This window comes from Lepidothrix coronata, unplaced genomic scaffold (genome assembly GCF_001604755.1).
Source record: "Lepidothrix coronata isolate B3197 unplaced genomic scaffold, Lepidothrix_coronata-1.0 Scaffold68, whole genome shotgun sequence".
Lineage (NCBI taxonomy): Eukaryota > Metazoa > Chordata > Aves > Passeriformes > Pipridae > Lepidothrix > Lepidothrix coronata.
Window position 1 is genome coordinate 3,963,528 of NW_016690248.1, and position 13,386 is coordinate 3,976,913.

The window sequence follows — 13,386 nt, forward strand, 5'->3', positions numbered from 1 at the left end:
GTATGTAAAAAGTAGTTTTAAGATGTTAGAGACCAGTCCTCTTACTGCTGAAAGTTAGTTGGTGAGAATTAGAACTTATTTTACTAATATCATGACTAGTTATTTTTATTTTAAATAGTTCTTAAACATACAGGCTTTATTAATTAACCATCCCTGCACCATAGTGCCAAGCCAAAGCCTCATGTGTGCAAGACATCCCTAAACCAATGATTATCTCAACAAATTAGGAAAGTTGTTCATGTACGTAATTAAAGCCTGAAGCACACGGAAGAATCGAGTTGACCAGAATTCTTCTGAGAACTAAAAATGTTTCTTAAAGAAAACTGTCTGTTCAACACCTTGTACAAGAAATCCTGCAACAAGCTGGTGTAACAAAGCACAAGTGCTTCTTACTTGTGTCTCCCACGCAGTGGGCAGCCTTGTGTGTGCTCTCAAAACAGACACCGCTCCAGAATGGCAGCTCTCAAGCACAGATGTCCTGGAAAAACCTGTGACAGTGGAAACTTGCTTATAGATTGCTTGGCAAATCTCCATCCTCTGTTTAGCTGAGGAAATCTAAGTTAATTTCATTCCTCAGAATCCAATTCCCTGCCACCCCAGTACCTACACACTGCTCACCTCCTGCATACTTCCTCTGTCAGAGGCTCATTTCTACCCATTATTGGACTCAATCCCATGGCTGTGAAGCATCTGGAAAGAGCTGAGCAGGAGAAAAGATGTGCTGTAACCTAATCATGAACTGGTAAGAGGGAAGGGGGAAGAACAGGTTCTCAAAGGGATGCATTCTTGATCTCACACTATGGGTTAGAAACACTAACCAAGTAACATCTCCAGTATCCATATCCTGGGTAAAACATGTAATTATCTGTCTGTGTCTGTTCTGGTCATCCTTTACTCATGTTTGGTTTGGGCTGATCCCAACAGCCAGCTGAGGAACTCTGCTAGGACCCTTGAGTAAGCAAGCAGGAGTTACTACTTTTGGCTGAATGAGTTGCTTTAAAATTCAACTTTTACAGCTGCAAAGTTTTACAAACAATTTTACTGATGCAGTGTTTGCATAATACAGCAAGTGTAATTAAACAAATATTTTCCATAAGTAAATCATGATTAACATCATTAGAATTTATGTACTGGGAAAGATTACACCTGATTGCTGTAGTCAGCAATTCCTTATCACTTGTAAAGGTGTTTGAGTACACACTTATGTATCCAACCAAAATATAAACTCTGTTAGAAGCTCTCATTAGGAAAAAGTAAACAGTCCCCATTCTAATCAATCAAACTACTGCCTTTTGGAAAGATCAGAATACTCTCGGTCACCCCCATGTCAAATAACTTTGAAACAAACACTTTAATTAGTCCATAATAACCTCAGAGAATAGTTTTGCCAACAGGAAAAATAATCAGTAACTGACTACAAAAATTATTCACAAAGCACCAGCAGAGTTTGTTTCATTGTTTTTTAATTTTTTTTTAATAAAGGCAAATTAAGCAGTTAAGGCTCTAATACAAACAATTATGCATTGATTTCTAAAAATTTTTTTCTACAGAACCCAGTTTTTTATCCTCCACAGCCATTATTTTGATAACTTCAGGGAAAAATTATGCCAGTCCAGTCTAAAATGGCCACCTCAGGACAGGAATGCAAAGAGATTTCAAAAATCTTACAGGCTCTTAATCAAAGTGTATAAAATTTTAGTCTAGAAAAATAAGTATGGATTGTATACAGTTACTGTGCTTGGAGACTGGAGAGGACAGTGCACCACTCAAATGGCACAGACATACTGAAAAATGCAGATGAGAGTATTCCTTACAACTGTTGGTGTGGGTTTTGTTTCTTGGGGGTTTTTTCTTAAACTTTTAGCCTAAATAGGTGCAAAAAGTATCATCAGGTGGGAAGTCTAGTTGCTGGCAAGGGACTGATGGATAGGTGGCTGGAAGCAGCGCACGTGTTCCACAGGAGTGCTCTCTCCATCGCCGGACTTCAAATACTTATCCAAAATAGCAATTATTTCATCATTTAGAATCTGGAACTTGCGAATTCTCTCAACCATTTTCTTCAAAGGCTGCACACATCAAAAAACCAGACACACAGGAATTAGCTTTGGAGATAAAAAGCCTTAGACAGAAAAGCAGCAAATGCTGCTACCTCACTTCTCTGAGCAATGTTACCAATGTTTCCCTTTCACTGCTAAGCCAATGGAAATCCAAGGCTTGTTTTGGTTTTGACAGTGCTGCTTTTGGTACAAAGAAGTTCAGTTTACAGCAGCCTTATCATTATCTGAATGCACATAGATGAGATGGAAGGCATTAAGAAAATCTCACATATGCGGGACATCAGAATTCTACTTGATCAGTCTTCACACTCCAGTATTGATGCCTTAATCTTTTGTGTTTTGAAAGTTCTGGTGCCCTCATTTTCAGCAATTCATTCTAAAAGCAATTGCTACATCTACACTGCATTTGAGCACAAACAGCTCTGAGTTGTTGCTGTCTTTCTTACTGCGGCAAATACAGAACAGATATTTTCAACTCACCACATTCTTTATAACCTCATCTTTGCCATCGTGCTTTTGGACTTTCAACAGGTGGTAGCAGAAATCCAACACATCGAAGCGACGCTGCTGCCCCAAAAGCACAATGATCATACAGCCAGCCCAGTGCAGGCCATCTCCAAAGCACTGCCTGAAACAAGAAACACATCACACAGAGCAGGTTTCACCTAAATCTATTTACAGTAAACACTTGGTAATCAGCCATTACGCTGAGTAATAAATATGCTAGACATTAATCTAGAAAGCAAAAGCTCTGGTATATTAATTTTCTTTGCAGATATCACAAGCGATTCAAATGGATGCTTAAAAAAAATACCAGAAGCCCCCCCTCCACAAATTTTACATAACTTAGAGTTACTCCAAAAACTTTTACTCCCCATTAGACTCCTGTGTCATTACATTTCATTTTCAATGGAAACAATGCTTTCCAAGAAAACAAAGTGGGAATTCAACACCACTCTGTTTCTTTAGGCTGCAGGCATGAAAGGAAGCAAATGTCTTATGCTGTTTTCTAATTGCTCAGTGAAAAGCACGTTACAGCTCAACAGTTTTTCAAAATAAGGATATTCTCAAATTCAACAAAACCAAGAACAAACAACAGTTCCCGGTTAACTCATGTTAATCATGTTAAATTCCAAGTGCTCATTCTTGCTTTTAATTCAGAGAAGAAATACTTGTTAGAAATAGATGCACAAATGTTCTGCTATTTTATTTAAGCTGAGCATCCATAGGGCTATGAGCCCTATTGAAAGACACGTGCTAGGGCCTTTTTGTCATGGGATCACTCATTGTACACTGGCAATACTTAAAATAGAGGGCTATTTTCATTAAAGATACAATAGTATCTGTGTTCATGGATTATGAGCCCCTCCCAGTGATGGCAGCACTTTTCCTTGTTTTTGTGCTAAGCTCTTGTGGGCAGGCAGACAAACGCCTCTGTCCGGCCCCACTGCCGCTGACAGGGAGGACAAGCTAAGCACTGTTGCCGCAGGTGAACCGCAGGCAGCTGGCAGTACGTACTCCACAGTGAACTCGTGTGTTCCCACAGGGATGCAGTAGACGAACTGCATCGCGCTCCAGAGGCGATGGAATTCCACGCACTCATCCACATGCATCACCCCATTGCTGGGCAGGGGCCCGCGCCAGATGGGATCATCCAGGAAGGAGCGGATCCTTGTCAGGATAACCTCAAACATGGACAGGCCGCAGCAGAGGCGTTCTTTGGTCAGGAGGTCCCCTTCCCTTGCGATGGCTATTTGCTAAGGTGGAGAGAAACAAAGAGCAAAATCCTTGTAAAAGCCACTTGACCACAAGATCTTAGTTTAAAAAATAAATACATTTTCCATTTTCACTTGGTTTATTCTAGGAGAAATATCTCCTGATCCGAGTGAGGTCAGCGACTGCTAACCTGGGGCTTAGATGAGTGGAAAAAACATTTCACAGAAAATTGTAAAAGCAGACAGGCTTGAAAGTAAGTGACACTAACTGCAGTAATACTAGTCCTGGACTTGTCTCGGGGAAGTTTAAAGAATCTGTGTCTGAATGGAAAGCAAAACCAAAGACTTCTGTGCTCTCCTGCTAGTATGAGCAGTACCTCTTGCCTGTGCTCTCCTACACATCTCCTTTACTGCTGCTGTTCAAGATGGGAAAGCTCAGAAGAGAGCACAAACAGGTTCAGACAAAATCCATAGGGAGGCAATGCTGTTTAGGGCTTGTCCCACCTTGTGCTATCGCACCAAGAACTCTCCTACTGCAACGGCACCTACTGAACTGCAGCACCTATGATGACGAAAGCAGTCTGAAGTTCGCTTCAGACCACTATGTGCTTAGATTCTACTATTCACATCTCACCCACTTGTAAACTTCTACAGGGAATTAATGCAGCCCTCACACTGAGAGAAAGGGAAATAGCGCTGAAGCTGCAAAGGCAGTTAAAAAATGTTCTCTTTGGTCATTGTTTCCAGGAGCACTCAACTCAAATGACAGCTCATTTTCCAAGAGTTTCTAAATGAGTGGCTGAAAGAGTAAAAGAATGTTTTAAAAATACATATACAGGTGCACAAGAAAATAGATTGTTTTTGCTGAAATTTGCACAAGTAGCTCCCAGGTTGGACTTTACACTGGGAGGGTATCACATAGCAACATACATCCCAATTAGCATTTTCCCCCAAACGTGTCACCTTCACCCCCATCTCAAATGTTTTAAACTTCTAAGTTTTATATCTGAGTTTTAACAGATTTACCAAATTCATGGATCTAAAAAAAAATCCTGTTGTATGAACAAGCTGGATGTGCAGGCTGAAGTTCTACAGAGCTATCAGGACAGGCTTTCTGGTGCTCAGAGATTTCTTGAATTGCCTCTGACACAAATGAGAGAGATTACCTGGGGTGTGCCAAGTCTTTCAATGAGAGGAACCAAATGTAGTGAAGCATATTTTGATTCCAGTCTCTTCATTTTAGCATCAAGTCTTTCACCCTCTGAAATAAAATGAAAAAAAAAAGAGCACTAATAAATTGCAGTTAATCAAGAAAATTCTTATTTTCACCCAATCTTTATTCAGTGAGGAAGAAAACTCTGTGTCATTTTTATAGGTAATTTCAGTTCTAAAGAGTGTGTTAATCTTCAACACGCTTTTAGAAAAATATACATTTATATTTTAAAATGTTACTTGTGCATACAAAATTACTTGTGCATACAGAAAGAAGGATTTGTAGTAAAATATATTTAATTAACTAAATTCAAGGAAGAATAGAAGGCTCTATTATGCTGCTGCTGACATATTTGACCCCTACTTGTACTAAGACAACTAAATTGTCCTTATGCATAAAATGCTTGTCTCTAGAAGGTGAAGTATAATGAGGATGGAATCTTGTGTACAGCAAGGCTGAAAAAGCAGCTGGCACCCCAACACTGGGAAATAGGAAATGTTCTCTGGCAAATGGGAAAATACCATTTACAATGGTCTGGTTTGTTTTATGCAGAAATGCAAGTAGCTGCTGTGAGCCTGGAAACATTCTCACAGATTTCTAGCTGATGGGATTTCTCCAAGCAGAACAAATCAGCTGCTCTGGCAGCAAGAAATGGAGAAGAAAGGAGACAGAGGAGCAACACAGAAAGAAGCAAAGGTGGGGGGCAGGGGGGGACAGCTCACTTTCTGTTGATGAAAGAGGAGAACAGATACCAAAGGAAGTAATATTGCAAATATTCACTACTGCATACTCAGTTTAGTAAAAAGGATGTGAAAAATCTACTGGGACCAGGAACCATTGATATTTACTTACTTATTGACAGATTTCCAAACCCCGTGTGATCAAACCTACTCCATCTGACTGACAATCCTATAATCTGAACTGCAGCTTCAGAAAAGCCTCTCACCATATCCACAAAGCAGGATAATACTGCCCTGGGCATCCATCCTGCTTTTCCATATCACGGCATTCCTCTTCTTCCTCTTGTAATTTGCACAAAGCCTTGCCAAAAACCACTTGTTTTTTCAGCCAGGCAAAGAGACCTCAATCTGTTACCTTTGTCCTGCAACTATCAGTGGTGTTGTAAAGGGTGTCTGGGGACAGTTACCAAAACTGCAGCAGCAGCAAGGGAAGTGGAAAACATTACCCAAAGAAAGTATTTTCACTTAACCCTTACCTTTGACGTGAACCCTGGGCAGGATATTTTGGAATGGTGCCGCGTGCAACAGGTCGCACACTTCCTCTAGGGACTGGAACAAAAAGAAAATGAGAAGCATTTAGGACCAAAGAATCAATCCCCAAACCACACCAGACCTCACAACAGAATTCCAAATGCAGGCCGATGCCATTGTAGAAACACAAGAGGGCAGCCGGCCTCCGTCACCACCACAGGGAGCCCGCTCCCTCCTCATGGATCACTCCAAAACACGATTTGATTTCATCAGGTTACCCTGAATTCCCAAACAAACTCCAGCAACTCTCCTCCCACCCTCAGCTACCAGTTCATAAAGGGCAGGGTAATTATTAAATAAACTGATGCAGAATAAGTAATTTCGTTGGGAAAGTGGCAGACGACTCCTGCGCAGACAAAGAGGGGAAGAAGATGACTCACTGCTTGGTTATTTTTACCAGAGCCACAACCCATTATCCTAGTGGGAGCTTATCGTTGTGGGAGCATCTCCCTGCCAGGCAGGCTGAGACACATAGCAGCAGTGAACCATGTCTTAGGAAGTATTTTACATCTTTAGGGACAGCGAAAAAGGGAAGCAGATGTCTCCTGTTTCTTGGCTGCTGTATGTACGTGCAGAGAAAATGCAGAGATGACCAGAAGCAGATGCATGACTTTGCTAAGACACTCTCCTCATTTTTGAAGCAGAGGCCCTACTAATTTGTAATCCCTCAACACTAATATTAGAAGAGTTGTTCATCAGCTATACTCTCGGCAAGGCCAGGGTACTGGGGCTCATGTGCCTTTTCCAGGTGTAATTCCTTGATGTCAATACCAGGAAAATGCACGTGTTAGGCAGTCAAGATGAACAAGACCCACCCACTAGCAGAGATGTGCTCAGAATTACACTTTGCATTGTAGTAAAGTCTAGATTAGTTATGATGGATGACCAGAATGGAAAAAATATGGAATTTCATGACAGGACATTGGGGCATGACTGAGGGCAAAATCAAGAGGAGAGGCAGTGAATACAGGTGTATAACTAGCAAGTGTAACCTAGGCAGTGTCCCAAAGAAGGCACCTCCACGCTGGTGTCACTTTGGTACACCATCAAGCAATCCTCTCAGGAAGGAGTTAGGGCCCTCACCTGCCTGGCCTTTTACCACATACCCACTCAGCCTGAATCCAAAGTAATACAGTTTCTCATTCTGTTTCAGTCATGCCATTACTGAATAGAGGTTTGCTGCTTGTCACCTAGCCCTCAAATTACTCTCCCCCATGAGGGAGGGATCCTTCTAACATCACGAGCTGGACTCTGAGGAACAGCATGTCTCCATTACATTATCTAACATCAACAGCTTTAACAGACCCTAGAGAAGTCATCTTCCATGAGGATCTATTTTTGTACAACGGCAGGCCCCCATCCAGCCTGCTGAGGAAATGACGTGGCTGGTTTGCAGTCAGCAAAGATCTCTGTGTGATGTCCAACCTCGGCAGCACTGTGAGCCTGCACAGCCTGGGCAGGGTGCCTGTAGGCACAGCAGGAAGAGACTCCCCACCTGTAGTGGTTTGAAACCACTCAAACCATGACACCATCCAAGTCTCAACAGCACAAGGTAGATAAAGAAAGGGAAGGCAGCTCACCTGTTGCCATTCTGGTCCACTATCAATGCCCACCTTTCTCTCTGTAAGCACCCAAAAGCATTGAAGACAAAGAACTTACAGGGGGTGGCCATTTTGTTTGAACAGTAAAAAATAATAATGTGGAAGAAGAGTGGGAAAAGAAAACTAGAGGTAGGAATAAAGACCAACTGTAGCACTGTGCCTTCAGCAGTGGGCAGGTTTGCACAGTGTGAGGTAGAATCAAGATATATCAGAACCAGCTGAAAGACTGGACACATTTCACAGCTTCATTCGCGCTGGGACAGATGAAAGTCTGCCAGAGCGGGCACCACTGTCAGCCATCAAAGCAACAAGGGAGATGTCCAAGGATGTCCACATTAACTTTGTGATGACAACAGGAATGGCATGCAGGAAAGGAATATAACAGTACCAGACGCACAACTCACTGACATAAAGAGAGTGTGACTCTCTCTGTTGTGACTGAATGCAGCAGTACTATATGGGATTATAATTTATGGTGAAGATCACAATATTAGATCCTCAGGTACTATACAAGAGGCAATGTCTCTCACCCAGCAAGGTCAGGCATCACTGCTGTCTCACAGATATGAAAGCCCCTGCAAGACTGTAAGAGATTAGCACAGGGAACTGTTTCTACCCATCTGCACATCAGTAATAGCAAACTCGCAGATTTCAACCTTGTTATTGATGACGTCAGTAACAAAAATATGAGAGTACATTTTGAGAGACAGATGGATTTTAAACTAGCACAGCAGGCACCTACCAGACTCTGTTCAATGAGGAGGCAAAACAGGACAGCATTTCCCACTTCCCGCAAATTCTGGAAGCAAACAGTCTTCAGCTCTGCATATTCAACGATGTCCTTCAATTGATGGTGAAAAAACTCTAAGATACCTGAAATCAAAAGAGAAGCAAAAAAATAAATAAATCTCAGGAACTAGAATGAAATCTAGTGACACACACACTTGTTACCTCAGGAAAGCAGACAAAGGATACCAGGCAGGTGGATAAGTCACAGGGACCAGGACTAATTTTTCTTTCTGCTTCAAAACCACTCTGATTTTCTAACCAATTTGCCTATTCAAAGGTTGCACAAATGTGTGTACATATACTGTATAGAGCAAAACTAACCAAGGGTGCAGATTTAGAGTTCTATCTCCATGTATCAGCACATGAGATTTTATCTCCAGATGTGCAACCTAGAGGAAACTGAAAGAAGCAGCACTTAAATGCATTAAAAATCAGAGGTTATGAAGTGTTAACCCAGTAGTGCACTGACCTTTTTAACTGCATACATCATGCAAAATGGAGCCAGTGTAAGAGGTAAGAAGAAAATACCCGGGAGCAGGAAGAGAGACTAGGCTCTTGTCTGCTATTAGTCCTGTTCTAGCCTCTGTTCCCCAACCTGCTGCACCACCTGACACGCTCAATTCACAGTTGCTATTTTCACGGATGACAGGGCCAGCAAGGAGCAGAGAGTTGAAGATACAGGGAATAGGAGTAGTGTCAGGGTATGACTGACAGTGCCACAGGGCCAGAGGCGATCTACAACCTCACAAAGCAATTAAATACAGAGATCACAAGTAAAGCTCTGCTGGCTTAGATCCTACTGACAAGCATAATCAGAACAATTTCTGTCAAAGTTTTGCCAAAAGCTGATAAAAACCAGCTAAAATTATGATTTTCAAAACCACGTAATTTCCACAAACATAGCTTTTCCACCAAACCTCTCCCAAACAACAGTGATACCTAACACATTAGTGGACTTCCAGCTCCTTACCCTCCAGCCCCAGAAAGGCTGTGCAGTCCCTTGGTTAGAGATAAGCCCAGGAAACCATGGGCTCAGCAGCTTCTGCAGAGACCCGACCTGGTTAGCACCACAGAGATTAAAGTGATGTGCAGGATGGGAGAGGAAGAGCAGAGAACTACAGTAGGTCAGACAGCTCTTCAGCTTTTTACAAGTTAAATTTTATCAGCATTTGTCCATCTGTCTGCACAAGCCTGTCCCTTTTAAAAAGCCACCAAAACCCCTCAGCTGATAACAGAAGAAAATGCATCATACAAAGCTTTCCAGTTGAATGCGGCATACGGCAGTTCATTTCCATTACACTGAATTAAGTCAGATAAATCTCCACCCAACTGCATCTAAAGCAATTGAAAGAAGACAAGGAAAGAGAACACAGATGCCCTTCACCACCTTCCCATGTGCTTCTTCAACACAAATGATGAACACTTCTCATGCAGGAGATTAGACTTTGATATCTACCCAGTAAGGCAACGGCTGAGCAGAGCACACAAATATAAAATACAGCCTGCATCCTATCTATTCCAAGGAAATCCCTCAAATTCAGCAGAGGAAATTGAAAACATTCAGTGAAGGAGAGAACCGTGTAGCTAACTCCCACACTTCTACAGAAAGTCTTATGTGATCAAAATTAGTAACACGAAACATCAGTAAAGTACATGACGAGGTGATGCAGGGCTGGCTCTGTTACATCTCAAAGAAGTGTTTGTCAATAGAAAATTAGCAGTAAATGAGTGTTCCCACATATATTCAGTGAAGATAAATTTCAGACCTAACTTTAGTACTCTGGTGACTTGACAGAAAAACAGATCTGAAAAACTAATGGAGAAAGGTCAGATGTAGCAAGTGCTTGCTGAACTTAATTTATTAAAAAAACCCACATTTACATCTAGCTAAAAAGCAAACAAGTCATGCCAGCACATCATCAACTCCCTCCTCCCCATAACACAGGGAGGGACTGTGTAATGAAAAAGCTCTGGAAAAGGCTGTCGGTGTTCTTTCAACGCTGCAGAATACAGGCCAGTTGCAATTGCTGGGTGTATGAGGAGCAGTGAACACTTGTGTTTGTCATTTAAATACACCTGCCCACCATGGCAATGGGATGCTGCAGTACTGAGTACTGGGACTCCTGTTTTAAAGATGAAGTTGAAAAGGTAGGAAATTTTTCACAAAAAATTTTTTGATGCCAGGAAAACTATGCAAAGTTAGGGAAGCTTTACCACAAGCGTACAGCGTGTTCCAGTTACACTAGTATTTCCTTTGTATTTGCTCATGAAAGGGTTTCCACAACTAGAAAGAAAGATCTTCTGAGGATCAACTGCAGAAGTCAAGTCAAATACTATCCTTATACCAAGATGTTTTGGAAACAAAAGTCTATTGTGTTATCCTGAACTGTGCCACAAAGAAAATCAAACTAGAATACCTACCAATGCTTCTGGTCTTAGTATTTGTGTCACATACACAGAGATTGATGATGGATGAACAGAAGTGCTGGAAGACTCCCTGAAACACAGTGAGTAGACTTCTCCACAGGGTTACCACGGCAAGAAAGCACTATCTGAGCAAACGGGACATTGGTGACATGGACAGTCATGGAGATGTTTTTCCTTTTAGCTTGTATGGTGAGTGGAGAGCAACTTGGTGAGAAACAGAAGCTGAGCAGAACAGCAAGGACAATTCTGCTACCACAACATGGAAACAATCATTGGTCATGTCAAGGATGGAAAAGGGTAGGGTTTTCAGATTCCACTCAATTCCCTGTCCAGCCTGTGGATTTTGTGGGGAGTTTCAGAAAAAGATTGATGTCTGGAAAGATGATGAGAAATTTTTTTCATGGGCAGTGAAATTCTGAGAATAACCCGTGTCACCTACAGCAAATATAAAGAAGTAGGATGGCACAGAGAGAAACCAGGAACAGGAAAAAAAAACTCATATTGAAAGTGTGACTGACACCAAAGTGAGCCATTAAGTCCACCCAAAAGCAGCAGGATAGTAGAAGTCAGAGAGGCTTGAGGTTCATACCATAAAAATTACATATTCTCTTTTACAGCCAGTCCAGGTGGCAGAGCTCCTCTCAAAATCCTTAGCAAAGTTCCTTATTTCTTCACCCAAAGCCCTAGTCTCCATATACAGATATACAAATATGCACACCCACACAGATGCATTCATGAACAAATTGTGACATTATTTTGAAAAGCTGACAGCCAGTATTTAGCATGCATTTAGCATTGTTTCAAATGCTGCTATTATCTGTGTACTACTTCCCTTTAGATCAAGGGCTTGATTTACCAGCAAAACAGAAAAAAGTTTACAGAGCTACATAGGCTATTTTTGATGAAAGCACAATCTGCTCCCCAGTGGAGTCCTGTGGCAGAAATACATCATCATGTCTTCATTAATGTTCAAGCAATGGCATTCCCAATTACACTTCTGTGTACAGTACACAGAATTGTATTTTTATGAAATACTATGCATGCCTACAGAAGCCCTGGGAAAAGATCAAGTGTCTTAGGAAAGTTAATTTCACTTAACTGCATGTAACCTTCCTCCTTCACCTAAGGTGAAATCGTAAATTACTGAGTTAGTTATATAGACACCGAATTTTGCAAAGCAAATGAATCAAGGTTTTTGCTTCTCCTCTCCAAGAAAGCAATTTTAATTAAATCCCTCTATTCCTGCAGATGGAGTGACATTAGGTGTCATAATAATTGATCTTATAATCCCAGTTTCTGATTTACACAGATCTCAACAGAAGCAAAGACTGTTGATATAAAAGAGATCCAGTAAAGTACAGAAGATTAGTAAAGGATTAGCTTCCTTCTCTGCTTCCAAAATCCTATCCCAACAGCACTCAAACAGCAGATGCCAAGTTTCAGCTGTGCAGTCTGTACACTAATTCATTTAGGAAGTTTGAGCAAATCAACACATGCAACACAAAGCTGGTTGGAGTCCTTCACTTTGGTCACCTTTCATTTCTCAGTTCGCACCTACAGACTGAAATCAAACATGTTCCAGAGCTTGAACAATTCTGGTACCTAAAAGATTAGGACAAAAATGAGCTGCTAATTTCTGACTAATGACAAGTGAACTGAATTTCTGACTAAAAACAAACTGGATCTTTAATATAATTGTTGGCCTAATGCGTTTTGGGTTATTTTCTGCAAAGAACCGACTTGACTATTATGAAATAAAATCTAATAATCTGCAATTGCAAAACTGCTCCCAAGAAATCAGGTGCTATAATGAATGACCCTTAGTCTATGTTCACTTTCATACATTTCAATACACTCATACTTTTCAATACTAGCTCCAAATACTTCTTTGGTTCACAAGAGACATCATTAACTCTGCATATGACTGGTCCTGCCATTCCTTGGCATAGAAATATTCATAAGGTTTAAGCACTTCCATGTATCCAGGAATTGTGACCATGGAGCCTGTGCACTGTGTTTATTTTGCTAGAAAGAAATACTCCATTGTTCTGCATATTTAACGAGTCCTTACTGCCCTTCTGCAGTCAACCAGGTGATTTAGGTCTTTCAAATACTCTGTGATGCTCTCACAAATCCTTCTCCAATGGACAGATTCAGAAAGACCTATGAATACATTCCCTTCATCTAGTGAGCACTTAAGCCATTGTGCTTCCACTTAACTTATTCTCCTACTCGTCTGAGTTTGATCAAAAACCTGGGATAACAGGAAGCATTACTTAACCCTTCTGCTACGCCCCAAGTGATGCTTCCCCA

The 13,386-nt window shown here is 41.3% G+C and overlaps 1 protein-coding gene across 3 annotated transcripts in view; it reads right to left on the reverse strand.

Annotated features, from left to right (window-relative positions):
- Positions 1–1,455: 1,455 nt before the first annotated feature.
- The window catches only part of CYFIP1 (cytoplasmic FMR1 interacting protein 1), a 74,816-nt gene continuing 62,885 nt past the window's right edge, over positions 1,456–13,386 (reverse strand). For 2 of the 3 annotated variants that reach the window (XM_017818450.1, XM_017818452.1), the window contains 6 exons: positions 8,600–8,730; positions 6,202–6,274; positions 4,939–5,033; positions 3,576–3,814; positions 2,538–2,685; positions 1,902–2,066 (listed from right to left, as the gene is read on the reverse strand). In XM_017818450.1, the coding sequence (XP_017673939.1) occupies positions 1,902–2,066; positions 2,538–2,685; positions 3,576–3,814; positions 4,939–5,033; positions 6,202–6,274; positions 8,600–8,730 (851 nt within the window). Of the gene's footprint in view, positions 2,067–2,537; positions 2,686–3,575; positions 3,815–4,938; positions 5,034–6,201; positions 6,275–8,599; positions 8,731–13,386 lie in introns of all 3 variants that reach the window. The other variant, XM_017818449.1, reaches the window with a different exon arrangement.